Here is a 20071-nt window from a genome sequence, read left to right as displayed (position 1 = left end):
AAAATTAGACAAGCGTGGTGGTGCACACCTGTAATCCCAGCTACTTGGGAAGCTGAGGCAGGAGAATCGCTTGAACCTGGGAGGTGGAGGCTGCAGTGAGCGGGGATCACGCCACTGCACTCCAGCCTGGGTGACAGAGCAAGACTCCATCTCAAAAAATAAAATGAAATAAAACAAAATAATTAAAAAAATAAAAATATATACGGTGGCCAGGCACAGTGGCTCATGCCTGTAATCCCAGCACTTTGGGAGCCTGAGGTGGGCGGATCACTTGAGGTCAGGAGTTCGAGACAAGCCTGGCCAATATGGCAAAACCCCGTCTCTACTAAAAATACAAAAATTAGCTGGGTGTGGTGGTGCATGCCTGTGATCCCAGCTACTCAGGAGGCTGAGGCAGGAGAAATCACTTGAATCTGGGAGGTGGAGGTTGCAATGAGCTCAGATTGCAAAACTGCACTCCAGCCTGGATAACAGACCTAGACTCCATCTCAAAAATAAAATAAAATAAAATATATATATATATGTGTGTGTGCGCATGTGTGTGTGTGTGTGTATAAAATATACATGGTATATAAACATCATGGAATGCTGTGTGGTTATTTTAAAAAAAAAAGAACAAGATCATGTCCTTTGCAGCAACATGAATGGAGGTGAAACCCATTATCCTTAGAAAACTAATGCAGAAACAAGAAACCAAATGCATGTTCTCATTTATAAGAGCTAAATAACAAGCAGACATGGACACAAAGAGAGGAACAAGAAGCACTGAGGCCTAGTTGAGGTTGGAGGGTGGCAGGACAGAGATTCAGAAACAATACCTGTTTGATGCTATGCTTAGTACCTGTGACAAAATAATCTACACTAAACTTCCATGACACAATTTTATCTATATGATAAACCTGCATGTGTACCCCTAGACCAAAAATAAAATTTAAAAGGAAAAAAGTTCTATTAGTTGGGGAGAGTGCTATGTAGGTGAAAAGACTGGTTTGTGCTACAGATAGTGGCCCAGGTGGGGCTGTACTGATTTATTTCTAGGTCCATGGAGGCAGACGAGATTACGAACAGGTGGCCCAGAACCCTAAGTTGGTGGAGAAAAAGAGGTTGCTGTTGCAGATTGTGTCTGGGAGTAGGAATATTCCAGGACACTTGCAGACACTTTTGTGCATTTCTGGGAAGGAACACTGGGATGAAAAATGCTGTGGTGAAGTTCCTGAGGCTGGCGCCTCATTCTGGGAGGGATGTGGACATGTCAATGTCTAGTGGGTGTGTATGTGAGTGGGTGGGAATCACGTGGTGGCAGCTGCAGGAAAAGGGGGTCTGTCATCAGAGATCGTTCCCTCTTTCATCCTCTCTTACCCTAAGAGGACACCTGGAATCACAGGACAATGGGCAGTGTGAAAGCCTGTGTACAGGAGAGCAGAGCCTCCCATTTCCAGATACCAAGAGTTTTATTCCAGGACAGGCCTCTGTGATATCTTTCTTCTGGCACCAAATCTGTAGAGTTTGCTTAACACCAAGCAATTCTCCAACAGCAACTCAATGTCTAACATTTGAATTCTGACATCACCCAGAGTCAGCACAGACCCTGATTCAGGGCTTGGTCCCACAACATTGTCCTTACTGGAGATGCCAGTCACAAACCCCATGGGCCCATCTATACTTCTGAGCTACTGTTTAAAAATTCAGGACTTTCATAACCTCTATGAAGTTTAATAATTGGACAGAACTACTCAGAGAACTCAACAAACACTGTAGTTATGTTTACCAGTTTATTATAAAATATAAAATCCAGGAGAAGTGAAATGGAAGAAATGTATAGGACAAAGAAAAGAGGTGGGAAAATAAAAAGCACGTGGATAATCCTGGAAAATAGCTGTGATTAATAAAATTCTCTATCCTTTGTGTGCACCAGAAACAGTTTATGGAAAGAAACCCCATTCCCATTAAGACTTAGGGCCGGGTGCGGTGGCTCACGCCTGTCATCTCAGCACTTTCGGAGGCTGAGGCAGGCGGATCATGAGGTCAGGAGATCCAGATCATCCTGGCTAACACGGTGAAACTCCGTCTCTACTGAAAAACAGAAAAAATTAGCTGGGCATGGTGGCAGGCGCCTGTAGTCCCAACTACTGGGAGGCTGAGGCAGGAGAATGGTGTGAACCCAGGAGGTGGAGCTTGCAGTAAGCCGAGATCACGCCGCTGCACTCCAGTGTGTGCGACAGAAGAAAGACTTAGATGGTGCTCTCTATTCTTACCTGTCACGTAAGCCAGACATAGACTCTGCACATTTTCTTCTTGCTCTCATAAAAATGGTAGCTGAATTTGTCTTCAGTGGTAAAAATAAAATACTTCTGTCAGAGGCATTTAAACCAGAGCTTATTGGGCTGCATTCCCAAACAGTTAAGGCATTCTTTCCTCCTCCTTATTTTTTTTTTTATTTTTATTTTTTGAGATGGAGTCTTGCTTTGTCGTCCAGGCTGGAACGCAGTGGCGCGATCTCGGCTCACTGTAACCTCCACCTCCCCGGTTCAAGTGATTCTCCTGCCTCTGTCTCCCAAGTAGCTGGGATTACAGGCGCCCAACACCATGCCCGGCTAATTTTTGTATTTTTTTAAGTAGAGATGGGGTTTCATCATGTTGGTCAGGCTGGTCTCAAACTCCTGACCTCAGGTGATCCACCCACCTCAGCCTTCCAAAGTGCTGGGATTACCGAGCACGGCCCACAGTTAAGGCATTCTAAGTCACATAATAAGAGGTTGGCACAAGATACAGGTCATAAAGACCTTGCTGATAGACTGCAGTAAATGAGCCAGCTAAAACCCACCAAAACCAAGATGGCCCTGAGAGTAACCTCTGATTGTCCTCACTGCCACACTCCCATCAGTGCCATAACAGTTTACAAATGCCAATGCAGTATCAGGTCTATAATCAAGAAATTACCATAAAGTGGTCAACCAGCAGCCCTCTGGGATGCTATGTCTGTGAAGTAGCAATTGTTTTATTCCTCTATTTTCTTAATAAACATGCTTCCACTTTACTCTATGAACTCACTCTAAATTCTTTCTTGCGTGAGATCAAAGAACCCTATCTTGGAGTCTGGATTGGGACCACTTTCCTGTACTTCCATATCAGATCTCACTTAAATTTATCTCCTTCCCAGAGGTTCCTGGACTTTGGGCTACCCTCAGTCTGAGCCAACATACAACCCCATTCTATTTCCCTTCTAAGAACATGCTGACCTCAGGATAAAACATTCTCTGATCTAGAATCTGATGTTTTTACCGTCCATTTGCCATTCCCCTGCCAACTTTTTTTCTAATCTTGTTTGCTCACCCCTATGAAAGAAAGCCCTTGTCATCACCTGAGGTAAGGAGTTTGAGACCAGCCTGGCCAACATGGTGAAACCCCGCCTCTACTAAAAATACAAATGTCAGCCGGGCATGGTCGCCGGCGCCTGTAATCCCAGCTACTTGGGAGGCTGAGTAATAACAATCACTTGAACCCGGGAGGTGGAAGTTGCAATAAGCAGAGATCATGCCACTACACTCCTGCCTGGGCAACAAGAGCGAGACTCCATCTCAAAAAAAAAAAAAAAAAAAAAATTATTTAAAAAAAAAAAAAAAAAGAAAGCCCTTGTCTGCCTAAACTTTGCAATCCTTAAAGCTCTTATGGTTGGTACTTCCTCCTGTTGCAATACTCCTTGGTAATTCAATTTTCTTTTTTTTACACAAATCTACCTTTGTTCTATTTTACAAAGTCTAAAAACTGTTTCAAAACAAGGACAACTTTATCTTCAGTAAGATCCTCCCAGTTCCCTTCCAACTTAACCTTAACTGTATCTGCCTGTGGGTCCCCAGCTTTCCAGTGCTCTGTAGCTTCTCTCAGGATAAAGGCTCCTTCCATGGCTGGGGTGAGCAGGCGGGGATATCTGCAGGGGAGGCTCCCCAGAAAGAACTAACTGGACCTTAAATAACCTTCTTTTGCAGCCTCGATATTAGCCTTAGCTTGGAGTCACTGGGCTCAAGTTTTAATTTCCATGTCAGAGTTATTCACTTGGTCTTTGAAACTAAGTGTTCGAAAAATCCAGCAAAATTACTCTATGTTCATATAAAACAAGGCAATTTTACAATGCTTACATTTCATACCTCAGTAAGAAAAGCAAAAGTATCTATTCCTTTATAAATGTATTATTTTATTATTTCCATTAAAAATCATGTAGTAGGCCGGGCAGGGTGGCTCACGCCTGTAATCCTAGCACTTTAGGAGGGGCAGATTGCCAGAGCTCGAGAGTTCGAGACAAGCCTGGGCAACAACGTGAAACCCTGTCTCTACTAAAATACAAAAATAAGCGAGTGTGATGGTGGGCGCCTGTAGTTCCAGCTACTCGGGAGGCTGAGGCAGGAGAATTGCTTGAACCCAGGAGGCAGAAGTTGCAGTGTGCCAAGATCGCACCACTGCACCCCAGCCTTGAGCAAGACTCCGTTTCAAAAAAAAAAAAAAAAATGTAGTAAACAATTAGTCATATGGGAACACTTCTAGTAGGTACCAAGTTTCATCTAAAAAATATAGCATTAAACTCTGAAATAAAGATAACAGGATATAGAATAGAGATATTTACTGTCAGAAATTTACCCTGCAAAAACAACTGATGTTTTCATGAATTCATGTAACTCACCTATTATCTACAACATTTTCTTCTGGAAATGCATTCATTTTCTACAGCCAAAATGGAAGAGATTTTTCCCTATTCTTTTCCTTGGTAGCATTCCAAAATCTAAGCCTTGGAATTCTGTTTGAAATCACCCAGCCATAAAAAAATATGCCTGAGAAAATTTCTAAACTCACTCTAAGAAAGAAAAAGGTACATGAGAATTTTTAACAAAAAAAAAAAAATTAGATTTTTCTGAAACTCACCTCTTTTATGCCCTTTGTAAATATTTTCTTACCTTTCAAGCTCTACTAATAAATTGCAATTTAGAGTTAAAAAATTGAAGTCAATATAAGTGAACAAATCTTTTCAAAGTGACAAACCCAGGGAGTGGCAGTGCTGATAAGAAAACAGATGTCATGTGTCAAGTTCAATCACTTGAGAGATTCTCCCACCCATCTTGCTCACTTAAGTACTCAATAACCACCCTCTGACTACTCTATGTTCCAGTAAGTTCCCAAGTGCATTTTACTTTGCAATTTCTTGCCTCATCTCACCGGGGTCAGGGTTTCTTTTGTCTTTTGAGATACCACCTTTTTTTTTTTTGAGATGGAGTTTCGCTCTTGTTGCACAGGCTGGAGTGCAATGGCACGATCTCGGCTCACTGCAACCTCGGCCTCCTGGGTTCTCCTGCCTCAGCCTCCTGAGTAGCTGGGATTACAGGCATGCACCACCATGCCTGGCTAACTTTCTATTTTTAGTACAGACGGGATTTCATCATGTTGGCTAGGCTGGTCTCAAACTCCTGACCTCGGGTGATCCACCCACCTTGGCCTCCCAAAGTGCTGGGATTACAGGCGTGAGCCACCGTGCCTGGCAGAGATACTAGTCTTTTTTTCACAAATTGTAGAGAATCAAGGGGTCAGACATTATTTCTGTTTTCAACTCAATACCAGCATTTGATTGGTGACCAGCAACGTGGCCCAAAGAAAGGAAAGTCGGGCTGGGTGAAGACAGTCTTAACATCTGAAGGGGTTAGCCTTTCAAAGGAAAAGTACACCAGGAGATTCCTCTCAGCCCCAGGGCATCCACCTGCTCCCTTGAGAGGCTACACTCCATACCACAGGTTGTCCTATGGGAGAAAATGACCCAGGAATTAATATTCATTAGACGGTCTTGCAGACACAGCCATGACTGATATCTTGGTTTATTCACAGACAGTACCGGAACCCAGGACCAGGAAAAAAACTAAAGGGTGGCTGAGGACACATCACCCCAAAAAATTCCAATAAAAACCTTGATGTCAAAACATTCTCATAAGATCTCTATGCCTAGGGAAGATAAAAGGAAAAGAGACAAAGATTTTTTTACAATACAGTGTCAGAAGATTATTCCTTGTTTTCTTATGGAAAATATTTATAAACAGAAAACAAATCTTTTTAAATGTGCCATCCAATGCTTTGTCAAAAAATGTTTAATTAAAATACAGTATCAAAAATGTACACTAAAGAACAAATAGTTAATAGTGTGAATTAGGGAGGGGGAGTTGGCATTTGGGATTGTCAGGAGGAAATGGAAATTTTGTATTTTACTGCAAGCCACCATTAGGCTGGAGGAATGGGGGGCGTGGGGGTAGACTTGACACCCTGCTTAGGACACCTGTGAAAAATGCAGGGGAAGATCAGTTTTGTGTAGGGAGTGAAAATAGTTAAGAGGTAGGCAATTCGCCTGAGGTGGCTGTAGTCCCTGAATTCCTACTTTCAAAAAATCTAACTCAAGCCGGGTGCGGTGGCTCACGCCTGTAATCCCAGCACTTTGGCAGGCCGATATGGGCGGATCACCCGAGGTCGGGAGCTCGAGACAAGCCTGACCAACACGGAGAAACCCCGTCTCTACTAAAAATACAAAATTAGCCGGGCGTGGTGGTGCCTGCCTGTAATCCCAGCTACTCGGGAGGCTGAGGCAGGAGAATTACTTGAACACAGAGGCGGAGGTTGCAGTGAGCCGAGATCGCGCCACTGCAGTCCAGCTTGGGCAAGAAGAGCGAACTCCGTCTCAAAAAAAAAAAAAAAAAAAAAAGTAACTCAGATGCTTTTTTTTTTTGTAAATCACTACATTGGGAAAAACAAATACAGGGTTAACAAACTATTAACTGGAATTAAGCTCTGATTACATAACCAGGAAATTTTGTAAGCTGAAGATGGAAATTAAGAAACTACGTAACCCTACCTAACCAATTACTGAATTTGCGTCTTTGTATCGTGCACAAAGTCTTTCCTTCAAGCTCCTCCAAAGGACCACAAACTACATCCCACAGCTGGGTGCTTTACAATTTTAGAACCACTTTTTGATTAAATTCTTTAATATTTTGCGGTGACTCCCTTTTTTTTTTTTTTTTTTTGAGATAGTCTCATTGTGTCAACCAGCCTGGAGTGCAACGGCACAATCTTGGTCTCCTGAGTTTAATCGATTCTCGTGCCTCAGCCTCCCAAATGGCTGAGATTACAGCCGCCGCACCCGGCTAATTTTTGTATTTTTAGCAGAGATGGGGTTTCACCATGCTGGCCAGGCTGTTCTCGAATGCCGGACCTCAGTGATCCGCCCGCCTTCAGCAAACTGCTGGGATTACAGGTGTAAGCCTCCGCGCCCGGCCTCTCCTATAGATTTTTAATAGGAGAGAATGGGAACTGGAAACCCGACGGACCAAAGCTCTTCCCGCTCATGAACCCGCACCCCGAGTCACTATTCTACCCTGACGCCCCTCCCATGGTTCTTGCACAATCTGGGAGAGACTGCAGAATTGCGCGTGCAGAGCTCCCCAGACAGGGCTACAGGTCAGGCACAGTCACTGCGGAGGGAAGACAGGACGCCCGGGGCCCGGCTGTCAGCACAGTCGCCATCTTATGGCTGAAGGGGACTGAAGCCGAGCTGGGCAAGGAGAATTCCAGGCGCAGATTGTGGAACTGACTGCGGGGAGACCTAAGTCCGCCACGGCCACTTCCCACGGTTCCGACCAGCCCCTCCCCCTCTCTCGGGATGTCAGACCCGGCACTCTCACCATTTCTAGGCTTCCAGGGGGTCCTGGAGTCTTAGCTGTGGATCTCCCAATATCTGCAGGTCACAGGGCCACACAGGCTGGGCCTCTAGGAACAGAGGACACAGAAATGAAGACGAGACCTGGAGCTCTAGCTGGAGCGAGAGCCAAACGCCCCGCCATATTCCGGAAACCGTCCTGTCCGCTCCAGCTGCGTGCCTGATTGGACTGTACCCAGCCCAGCATCCCTGATTGGATAATGTTTAAGACCGGCCCCCTCAGGCCCTGAGTGACAGAGGGTGTGATGAGTTGCTGGGCTGAATGAAGAGTGACAGCCTAGCTGCAGCTTTTTCAGGCAGGCTTTCCTCCGAGCTGAGCCAGGCCCACCCTAGAGGGTGTTTGCATTGAACCTTGTGTATAAGGTCATATGCATTTATAAATAATATACTATATGGCTAGTCACAAATGAAAAGAATATAATAACAATTACTTTTAAATTTTAGCTTTTATCACCTTCCTGGCTTCTGGTCCTTTGAGCAGGCAGCCTGAGATTTTAAAAAGGAGGCAGTCCTCTGAAATAAAATGTGAGCCACATGTGAATTTTTAATTATCTAGTAGCCAAATTTTAAAAAGAAACATGAAACACGTGGAATTGATTGTAATAATGTAACTAACCCAATATGTTTAAAATATTATCATTTTAATATGTGAGCAATGTGAAAGGAAAATATCTTGGGACCCCAAAATTACTAAGGAAAACTCAAGCTGGAAACTAAAGGCCAATCAGAAACTCAAAAGAATGTAACCACCTATCTGACCTGGAAGCTCCCTCCAGCTTCATGTCTTCCTACCTTTGCTTCAAGTTGTCCCACCTTTTCAGACCGAATCAATGTACTTCTTACATATATTGATTGATGTCTCATGTCTCCCTAAAATGTGTAAAACCAGTATGTTCCCTGACCACCTTGGGCAGGTGTCCTCAAGACTTCCTTAAACTATGTCATAGGTGTGTTCTCAACCTTGGCAAAATAAACTTTCTAAATTAACTGAGACCTGTCTCAGATTTTCTGGGTTCACAGCAATATGTAATTATTAAGGCACTATATATATTTTTGGAACTAAATCTTCAAAACCAACTCTGTATTTTACTTTTCTAGCAAATTGCAGTTCAGATCAGACACATTCCAGGCACTCAGGAGCCACACATGGCCAACAGCTGCCATGTTGAAGTGCAGCTCTGATGTTAGGTGGGTGGAGGCCCTGAACATCCCTTTTCTGCCAGAGGTGAGGTGGCAGCCTCTCTCTACTAACATCTATCTTCGGTTCTGAGGGTGGGACAGATAGTGGCCATAGCAAGGGCAGAGGGCAGCACGAATAAAATAACCACAGGTAGACCACTGTTTGCCACCTGTTGTCCACCTTTCATCCAGAGATCAGACAGTGAACAAAAAATTCTGGGGCCACAGGAGAAGAAAACTCTATGTGTTCAAGTCTGTCCACAGTCTTAATCTCCAACTTTTAGATATGAAGAAAATAAATTAAAGGCAAACTTATTTTGCTATTTGGCCTTGGCTCTAATGGTCAGGCTGTGGTTGTCTGTTTTCTCCTGTGGTGTGGGGTACTGTGTGAGTATAAGCACCAATCGCACACATACATGTCTACCTGTATTTCTGCATTACTAAACATTGTCTTAGAGGACATCCAACTTCAAATCAGGAAAAAAAAAAAAGTACCTTTAGGGTGTCCACTGTCAGAAGGTAACTAGTAATCAACCTGTCATTAAATCCTGGCATTCCATCTGCACAGGGTGCATGTATTAGTTAGCTATTGCAGCATAACAAACCATCCAAAACTTATTCGCTTGTAATTGAGATGGTCAGCCATTTAGGCTGAGCTCCTTCAGACATGTATCATCAGCTGCCTTTTCACTAGGCAACTGTGTTTCTAGGAGTGAGGTTCTGCTTCTGGGGCTGTCGACAGGGGCACCTTGCTTCTCCTCCCCATGGTATCCTATTTTCCACCTGGCTAACATAGGCCATCATGGAGATGGCAGCATTCTGAAAGAAAAACAGAAGCATTCAAGACCATTTGAGCCTAGGTCCCAAACTAGCACATTATCATGTTTACAGGTTTCTACTGTCCTGAGCAAGTAAGGTCAGCCAGATCTATGGTTTGGAAAACAAATTCTGTATTTCAATGGCAACAGCTGTGAAAGCACCTGGCAATGGATATAGGAGGCATGAAAACTTGCTACAATTTTTGCAATCAGTGTCATTCTGCCTTTTTTTGCATATGTGGTTCATACGACTCTTTCACATCAAGAAACTTGTCCAAAGAACCACAGCTACTAACTGGCTGGGTTGAGACTCAATATCGACTGCTTTGTTTTTGTTTTTTTTAAGATGAAGTCTTGCTCTATTGCCCAGGCTGGAGTGCAGTGGCACGATCTTGGCTCACAGCAACCTCCGCCTCCTGGGTTCAAGCAATTCTCATGCCTCAGCCTCCTGAGTAGTTGGAATTACAGGCGCATGCTACCACGCTCAACTAATTTTTGTATTTTAGTAGAGACGGGGTTTTGCCATGTTGGCCAGGCTGATGTCATACACCTGACCTCAAGCAATTCACCCGTTTCGGCCTCCCAAAGTGCTGGAATTACAGGCATGAGCCACCGCACCCCACCTTCAGGATCAACTCTCTGACTCCAAAGCCCATGCACCTCCATAGATCAAACTATAATACTAAAGTAGCTGCCCTAGACCCTCGAAATCCTGGAGAGTGAAACTTCTAAAATAGAGGCCAGATTCCCTTTATATTTGTGCCCATATAGTACTGTTTATTATTGAGAATAATCTTGTCAAGAAATTGCAGAAGTACATGGCGGCTCATACCTATAATTCTAGCACTTTGGGAAGCTGAAATAGGAGAATCACTTGAGCTCAGGAGTTCAAGCGCAGACTGGGCAACATAGTGAGATCCAGTGTCCATGAAAAAAAAATTAAAAATTAGTCAGGCATGATTTTGCATGCTCGTAGTCCCAGCTACTTGGGTGGCTGGGGCAGGAGAATTGCTTGAGCCTGGAAGATTAAGGCTTCAGTGAGCCATGATTAGTTATACCACACTCTAGCCAGGGTGGGAGAGTGAGACTCTGTCTCAATAATAATAATAATAATAATAATTTGAGAAAATAGCTGTGGGATGAGTTTAGAAAATCAAAGCTCAATAACACATTATTTATTTTCATCATAAAAAATTTGAAAATTTGTAAAAGAAGAAAACTTTAGAAAAATTAAATTTAACAGAGTTTAAATGAGCAAATTGTGATTTGCGAATCGGGTAACCTATGGATCCAGAGTAGGCTCAGAGAGACTCCAACACAGCCACATGTTGGTAAAATTTTTATGAACCAGAAAAGCAAAACGACATACAGAAAATGGAAGTGAGGTGCAGAAACAGCCAGATTTATTACAGCTTAAGATTTGTCCTATTTGAACATTAAGTTTACTATGTAAAAAAAACCAAAAAAAACAAAAACAGATCCTATTAGCCAAAATTAAACATAAGAGGGAAGCTTAGGCTATAACTAATTTAACAATTTCTCCCTTTTGTCATCTTCTCAAGTTTGAGACCAAACGTTTAGACATTAATATCATTTTGTCACCATCAAAAATGTACTTATTTAGACTCAAATCCCACTGTGAAATAGCAGAACTGTGGGTTTGTAAAGTGGAAACAAAAACTTCAGCTTATTATTTTGAAATTATTTTTATTTGTTTTTTAAAGTGTTAGAGTACAGGGGACCTCCTTGTGTTGAAATCTGCTATTTACAGAAGAAAAAAAAACCTGGCCAGTTTTAGAATCTACCTATTGCCTTAAAATTTTAGTTTAATTATGTCACATCTAGCATGAGTGACTCATTTTGGTTTGGTTTGTTTGCACCTAGTGCATAAGCTCAGTCCAGAATTATGGCCTCCAATAGTTTTCTTTTAAAAATTCCCCCTGATTGGTTAAGTTCTTACATAGGTCACAGTGTGACCAAAACTCAGGGCTTTAGTGCCACTTTCAGTTTCCATTATTTTTGTTTTTTGTCTTTAGCATGTCATTCATAGGTTGTAGTGTCTTCATAGTCACATGTCTTTGAGTTTCTGTCATTCCAGTTAAAGAGAGACCATTTGACATTCTACAGATGACTACATTCAAACGTTTATATCTTCTGAGACAATGCAGTGCAGTAGGAAGATTACCATTTTGACTATCAGAAGGATAATACCAAGAGTTTGAAGCATGCTTTTTAGCCAGGGTCCCCATGAACAACCAATTAAAATTAAATAGATCAAATAATTAGCTAGATAATTGGCCTACTCATTTCACCTAATCAGCCTGTTCATGAATCATCTACAACTGCATCTCTGTAATACCTGCTGTAGTTCTCCATGGGCAACTATTAGCAACTGCACAGATACCTATTTATCCAGTAAGTAATCAAAAGAAATTATATTTAGCACAACTTTGTGAGAAAATTTAAAGTCTATTGTGTAAGCATAGCCTTTATGGTATAACCTGCTGTAGAGCCCTATTGAGAGGGATAAATTTTGTAACCATTGCCTCATTTACTCTAAACAATGATACCCATTCAGAAAAGTAATGGCCTCCTGGCAATGCTCTTTAACCTATTCTGAATAAGTTCTTTTTTTTTTTTTTTTTTTTTTTTTGAGACGGAGTCTCGCTCTGTCGCCCGGGGTGGAGTGCAGTGGTGCAATCTCGGCTCACTGCAAGCTCCGCCTGCCGGGTTCACGCCATTCTCCTGCCTCAGCCTCTCCGAGTAGCTGGGACTACAGGCGCCCGCCACCACGCCCGGCTAATTTTTTGTATTTTTTTTAGTAGAGACGGGGTTTCACCGTGGTCTCGATCTCCTGACCTTGTGATCCACCCGCCTCGGCCTCCCAAAGTGCTGGGATTACAAGCGTGAGCCACCGCGCCCGGCCGAATAAGTTCTTTTTAACTTATGAAATAGGTTAAGAGCAGTGGACCAATATTCTGTTTTTGATATTGTGAGAAAACAACTGTTTCATTAAAACTTCTCACCTACATTGGCCCTTCTTCTTTTACCTTTCAAGGAATAAGTTTCCTCATATATAATGTTGGCTGCAAAATTCCCTACATATAAATATACCCTCATGAGTGCACACAAGAGACCACTTTAAATTTCTGTTGTTTGTAGAACCATAAACAAACTGTGAACTAAGAGTGTCATGATAACGAGATGTCTTGATTTTTGATCTTGTGAAAAAAGCTATCTACATGGAGACGGCCATCTGCTTTTGAGGACAAACTTTCCTGGTTAGCTTTACCTTAAAATCTCCTATGGGTTTACAATTGCTAGAGTTTGGAGGGGCCCTTCTAAGTTGTGAGATTATCAATCCAATGTTCAAGGTCTTGAAGTCTTGCGTCAGTGTAGGTGGCAGGCAGATTCAATCTCTGGGTTCTTGATTATCAAGGGTTTCACTTTCCTCAGTCAGTAGACTAGTAAAGGCTTTCCTCACCTGGTGGAAATGCGCTTTGCCATAATGCATTAAAGCCTTGCTGAATTTAGTAATGTTAGGCTTTTGTAACAGGAGACACATGAGGTTCTATTACGCACATAGGCCTTCTAATGACTATTTTATAAGGGCCAACATATTTTTTCCTCTCTAAGTGAATCTGATTGTCATCAATCTGCAATTACAAAAGCAATCCAGTCAATTTAGTTAGCTTTGCTCAATACTATTGTATCTGTAATACTGTGGCAGGCCAGACCTCACTAACAACTGTTTCAGTACTGACTGAGTGGTTAAGTTAAATATTAAAAGCCAGTGACCGGCCGGGTGCGGTGGCTCACACCTGTAATCCCAGCACTTTGGGAGGCTGAGGCAGGCGGATCACGAGATCAAGAGATGGATACCATCCTGGCCAACATGGTGAAACCCCGTCTCTACTAAAAATACAAAAAAATTAGCTGGGCGTGGTGGCACATGCCTGTAGTCCCAGCTACTTGGGAGGCTGAGGCAGGAGAATGGCTTGAACCCTGGAGGCAGAGGTTGCAGTGAGCCGAGATTGTGCAGCTGCACTCCAGCCTGGTGATAGAGTGAGACCCCGTCTCAAAAAAAAAAAAAAAAAAAGCCAGTGACCTTATACAAAGGCTGGGATGTAACAAAAGCCCATCAAGAGTTTCGCTTAGGCCTTTCTTGGGCCTTATAGGATTAAACAAGTTTTAGTGGGAGTCTGAAGAAATTCCCCAGGCCTCCACAAACAAGTTTATTGGAGGTCTGAAGGAACTCACCAAACCACTGTGATTTAGCAGGAGACAAGATAAGGGTAATCACCCCAGCACCTGGACCTATTTAGATTAAGTAAATTTACTGAGGCTGCAGGGGAAGGTCTTCAAGACTCAGACCTTAGTTACAGATTAAATAAAAGAAGTTAATCACTTCTCTCTTTAGATGAATGCACACTTACATGTAGACATATAGCTTAGAAGGTAATATAAGCTCTGAAAAATGTTGTAATTTTGAGTTGGTCCGGTGATAATTTCCAGGCCTTCTCCCTGTAACCAGTTGCAGAAATAAAACTCTCTTCCTCCCCAGTTCATCTGCATTTCGTTATTGGGCCGTGAGAAATAGCAGCCCAACTCTCAGTTTGGTCCAGGAACAATATCTTATTTAACAGTTTTACAACTTGCCTAGTAAAATAAGTATCTTGATCATTAGAGATCTTTCAGAAATGTCCCATAAGAAAAAAAAAAATTTCTAATATTCTTTTAGCTACTATTACAACATCAGGCTTCTTGCATGAGAAAGCTTTTATACTATCAGAAAACATGCATTAAAAATGACAACTGTGTAAAATTTCTGTATAAATGCTTAAATAGCCTATTAGGTAGCAGCAATGTACATGAAGTATTGATTGTTTCTCAGAATTATATGTTTGACAGAAAAATTGGTCTTCATCTTTTTAGTAATTTGGAATAGTCACTACACACACACACACAGACACACACACACACACACACACAAACTTAATTCATATTTAATTTAGGTTATTTTCTCTTCTGTGATGAGTAATGGAATGCAGAGCTTTTAATAATGGAAGCTTTAAGAAATCAAGAATAAACAAATGGCTTGGTGGCTGTCTAGGTTCCTTATGAGTCCACACTTAACATTAAATTTATGTCCTCCTTTTTTTTTTTTTTTTTTTGAGACAGAATCTCCCTCTGTCACCCAGGCTGGAGTGCAATGGTGAGATCTTGGCTCACTGCAAACTCCGCCTCCTGGGTTCAAGCAATTCTCTGCCTCAGCCTCCCGAGTAGCTGGGAGTACAGGCACCTGCCAACACACGTGGCTAATTTTTGTATTTTTAGTAGAGACAGGGTTTCACCATCTTGGCCAGGCTGGTCTTAAACTCCTGACCTTGTGATCCACCCTCCTCAGCCTCCCAAAGTGTTGGGATTACAGGCGTGAGCCAGCATGCCTGGCTGCTTATTTTAGCTTATTTTTTGAGACAGAGTCTCGCTCTGTCACCCAGGGTGGAATGCAGTGGCATGATCTTGGCTCACTGCAACCTCTGCCTCTTGGGTTCAAGCGATTCTCCTGCCTCAGCCTCCAAAGTAGCTGGGATTACAGGCACCCGCCACCATGGCCAGCTAATTTTTGCATTTTTAGTAGAGACAGGGTTTTGCCATGTTGGTCAGGCTTGTCTCAAATTCCTGACCTCAGGTGATCCACTCGCCTCGGCCTCCCAAAGTGCTTGGATTACAGGCATGAGCCACCACACCCCACCTAGTGTATTTGTTTAGACAGAATAAAACAAGTTATCTATTCATAAGTAACAAATATAGGTTAATAGAAAACTCAAACACAAATATAACTAATGCTTTATCTTTCAGAATAGCCCATTCTAATTATTTCATTTCTCATTTGCTAAAATTCAAATAAACTTTTTTCATAATTTTATAGTGTATCTTAATGTCAGAGGCATTTAAACCAGAGTGACTCTATTTTGAATAGTGGCTGGGTAAATTGAGGTTGAGACCTACAGGGCTGCATTCCCCAGAGGTTAGGCATTCTTGGTCACAGGCTGAGATAGAAGGTCAGCACAAGATACACTGCACTTAGCAATTTGTCACAATCTTCTCTGTTAGCAGGGTGCAGGCAGAAAAGAAGAGTCACGTATTTAGGTTATGTGTCATAGGCAGTCATAGCAGAGATATGTCATTTGTGAGAATGGTCAAGAAAGGAGCTCCCCAACCGGTAGGTGTTGAGCCCAGCTATACATCACAATACCCAAAATATGTGAGGCCCAGAAAAAAAGGAGAGCCCCATCACCTAGGGGCTGGGTCCAGTAATATGTCACAATCACCCTTTTTGGCAGGTTCCAGTCAAAAGACGAGTCACAAAGTGATGAACAAAATGATATGTCATAATATCCTTCTGAACAGAACCCATGAGTTAGAGTCATATTACCTGGGTCTTAGACCCAGTCATATATCACAATACACAATGTATGCAAAGCCCAGGGAAAAAAAAAAAAAAGTCACATCTTGGGCAGAGCCCAAGCAGACACATCACCTAGGTTCTAGGTCGAGAAATGTCACAGTATCCTCTGAGAAAAGAGCCCTGGCAGGAAAGTCACATCATCTAGGTGAGAGCCCCAGAGATACGTCACAATGTCCCCTGTGAGTAGTGTTGGGAACAGACCCCCAAATCTGGCCATAAACAGGCCCCAAAACTGGCCATAAACAAAATCTCTGCAGCACTGTGACTTGTTAGTGATGGCTATGATGCCAATGCTGAAAGGTTGTTGGTTTACTGGAATGAGGGCAAGGAACATGTGGCCCACCCAGGGCGGAAAACCGCTTAACGCCTTCTTAAACCACGAACAATAGTATGAGAGATCTGTGCCTTAAGGACATGTTCCTGATGCAGATAACTAGCCAGAGCCCATCCCTTTATTTCCGCCCATCCGTTTGTTTCCCATAAGGAATACTTTTAATGTATAATCTATAGAAACAATGCTTATCATTGGCTTGCTGCCAATAAATATGTGGGTAAATCTCTGTTTGAGGCTCTCAGCTCTGAAGGCTGTGAGACCCCTGACTTCCCACTCCACATGCTATATTTCTGTGTATGTGTCTTTAATTCCTCTAGCTGCACTGGGTTAGGGTCTCCATGACCAAGCTGGTCTTGGGAGAGTAGGGCTCAGGAGGAAGAGAAAGATCACATAACCTAAGAGCTGGGCCCAGCTACATATCACAGCCAACCAGTGGGCAGGGCCAAAGCATGAGAAGAGTCACATCACATAGGTGCTGGGCCAAGTGATATGTCACAATTCCCACTGTGCACAGGTCCCAGGGAGAAGAGGAATGGGACCAAGAGATATGTCACAATAACCACTGTAGACAGGCACTAGGCAGAACAATTACATAGCCTGTGGGCTGATCCCAGGGATAAGTCACTCTCTTTTAGGGGAGCATGGCCATGGCAGGAAAGAAGAGTCATATTATCTAGGTGCTGGGCCCTGTGATATGTCACAATCTCTCCTATAGGCAAAATCCAAGTAAGAGAGTCACATCACCCACCCACCCACCCACCCACCCTTCCTTCCTTCCTTCCTTCCTTCCTTCCTTCCTTCCTTCCTTCCTTCCTTCCTCCCTTTCTTCTTTTACCTCTGTGGCCCAGGCTGCATGTAATCTACTCCGCTCGCTGCTGCCGCGGACTGCCTGGGACTGCCGGCGCTCGCCAGCCTGCTTTTCCACCTTTGGCTGCGGGCGCGCGTTCGCCATGTGGGCCACGCAGCTCTCCGGCTCCTGACCCCAAGTGCTCTGCCCGCCTCAGCCTCCCGAAGTGCTGGGACTGCGGGCGGAGTCTCGCTCACTCGGTGCTCCGTGTGGCCCGGGCTGTAGTTCGGTGGCGTGGTCTTGGCTCGCGGCGGCCTCCGCCTCCCAGCCGCCTGCCTTGGCCTACCAGGGTGCTGGGATTGCAGCCCCTGTCCGGCCGCCGCCCCGTCTGGGAGGTGAGGAGCGCCTCTGCTCGGCCACCCATCGTCTGGGAGGTGAGGAGCGCCTCTGCCTAGCCGCCCTGTCTGGGAAGAACTGAGGAGCGCCTCTGCCTGGCCACCCCATCTGGGAGGTGAGGAGCGACTCTGCCCGGCCGCCCCGTCTGGGAAGAAGTGAGGAGCGCCTCTGCCCAGCCGCCTCGTCTGGGAAGAAGTGAGGAGCGCCTCTGCCCGGCCACCCATCGTCTGGGAAGAAGTGAGGAGCGCCTCTGCCCGGCCACCTCGTCTGGGAAGTGAGGAGCGCCTCTGCCCGGCCACCCATCGTCGGGGAAGTGAGGAGTGCCTCTGCCCGGCCACCCATCGTCTGGGAAGATGTGAGGAGCGCCTCTGCCCGGCCACCCATCGTCTGGGAAGAAGTGAGGAGCGCCTCTGCCCAGCCACCCATCGTCTGGGAAGTGAGGGGCGCCTCTGCCCGGCCGCCCCGTCTGGGAAGTGAGGAGCGCCTCTGCCCGGCCACCCATCGTCTGGGAAGTGAGGAGCACCTCTGCCCGGCCGCCCCGTCTGGGAAGTGGGGAGTGCCTCTGCCCGGCCGCCCCGTCTGGGAAGTGAGAAGCGCCTCTGCCCGGCCACACATCGTCTGGGAAGTGAGGAGCGCCTCTGCCCGGCCACCCATCGTCTGGGAAGTGAGGAGCGCCTCTGCCCGGCCACCCATTGTCTGGGAAGTGAGGAGCGCCTCTGCCCGGCCGCCCTGTCTGGGAAGAAGTGAGGAGCGCCCCTGCCCGGCCGCCCCGTCTGGGAAGTGAGGAGCGCCTCTGCCCGGCCACCCATCGTCTGGGAAGTGAGGAGCGCCTCTGCCCAGCCGCCCCGTCTGGGAAGTGAGGAGCGCCTCTGCCCGGCCACCCATCGTCTGGGAGGTGAGGAGCGCCTCTGCCCGGCCACCCATCGTCTGGGAGGTGAGGAGCACCTCTGCCCGGCCACCCATCGTCTGGGAGGTGAGGAGCGCCTCTGCCCGGCCACCCATCGTCTGGGAGGTGGGGAGCACCTCTGCCCGGCCGACCCGTCTGGGAAGTGAGGAGCGCCTCTGCCTGGCCACCCATCGTCTGGGAAGTGAGGAGCGCCTCTGCCTGGCCACCCATCGTCTGGGAGGTGAGGAGCGCCTCTGCCCGGCCACCCATCGTCTGGGAAGTGAGGCGCGCCTCTGCCCGGCCACCCATCGTCTGGGGAGTGAGGAGCTCCTCTGCCCGGCTGCCCCGTCTGGGAAGAAGTGAGGAGTGTCTCTGCCCGGCCGCCCCGTCCGGGAAGAAATGAGCAACGCGTCTACCTGGTTGCCCCATCTGGGAAGTGAGGAGCGCCTCTGCCCGGCCGCCCCGTCTGGGAAGAAATGAGGAGCGCCTCTGCCCGGCCGCCCCATCTGGGAAGAAGTGAGGAGCGTCTCTGCCTGGCCACCCGGTCTGGGAAGTGAGGAGCGCCTCTGCCCGGCCGCCCCGTCTGGGATGTGGGGAGCGCCTCTGCCCGACCGCCCCGTCTGGGAGGTATACCACGGAGGCCAGAAGCAATCTGGGGGCTGGACGTGGTGGCTCACGCCTGTGGTCCCGGCACTCTGGGAGGCCGAGGCGGGTTGATCACTTCGGGCTGGGAGTTCGAGACCAGTCTGGCCAACATGGCGAAACATATGAAAGGTACAACAGACAAACCAACCAACCAACTCAGTGACAGCAAAACAGGTCTATCCTGGAGTCATACTCTAATTTTTTCTATTTTCCTCCCCTTCAGATCCTTTATCCCACTTTCTTTTTCTTCCTCTTCCTTCTCCTTCTTCGTCAAATAGAGGATTGAGTTATTATCACTGATCCATATAAAGTCCCTTTCTCATTTATTTTGATTCCCACTCCCCATTTCTATTCCCCATCTTCCCATGTGCAACCTTCCTAATATGTTTGATATGCATCTTTTTGTTTGTATGTATTTTTGGAAAATGTTTATTGTTTTTGTGTGCAAAAAAAAAATTAATAAAAAAAAAATTAAGAGAGTCACATCACATAGATGACGGATTCACAAATATGTCACTATTCTTGTTGGGCAAAGGGTGTTGACTCTTGAGCAGGGTTCAGGCAGAAGGATCACATCACCTTGGTTCTGAGCCCAACAATATGTCACAATGCCTGATGAAAAAAAAATGACAAGGCAAAAATGTAGCATCACCTTGGTGTTCAGCCCAGCAGTATGTCACAATGTACACTGTAAGCAGAACATAGGTAGAAGAGTTACATCAGCTAGGCACTGGGCCCAGTGATAAGTAACAATCCTTTCTTTGAGCGGGGACCTGGGAGAGTCACATTACCTGGATGATGGATACACAGATA

General features: G+C 45.3%; 2 protein-coding genes across 3 annotated transcripts in view; one reads left to right on the top strand and one right to left on the bottom strand.

Moving 5' to 3' along the window:
* LOC129459392 (zinc finger protein 429) overlaps positions 1-8137 on the bottom strand; it is a 44216-nt gene extending 36079 nt beyond the window's left edge. Inside the window, exon 1 of one of the 2 annotated variants that reach the window (XM_055236102.2) lies at positions 7707-8137. In XM_055236102.2, coding sequence (XP_055092077.2) covers positions 7707-7709 — 3 coding nt within the window. In that variant the 5' untranslated portion in view covers positions 7710-8137. The remainder of the gene's footprint in view (positions 1-7706) is intronic. The other variant, XM_063616339.1, reaches the window with a different exon arrangement.
* The window catches only part of LOC129459384 (zinc finger protein 85-like), a 385447-nt gene that overhangs the window by 138758 nt on the left and 226618 nt on the right, over positions 1-20071 (top strand).

Source organism: Symphalangus syndactylus, chromosome 13, assembly GCF_028878055.3.
Source record: "Symphalangus syndactylus isolate Jambi chromosome 13, NHGRI_mSymSyn1-v2.1_pri, whole genome shotgun sequence".
In the NCBI taxonomy this organism is placed as follows: Eukaryota; Metazoa; Chordata; class Mammalia; order Primates; family Hylobatidae; genus Symphalangus; species Symphalangus syndactylus.
The sequence above is the reverse complement of the archived record's forward strand: the minus strand, read 5'-3'. Positions and strand labels throughout refer to the sequence as shown.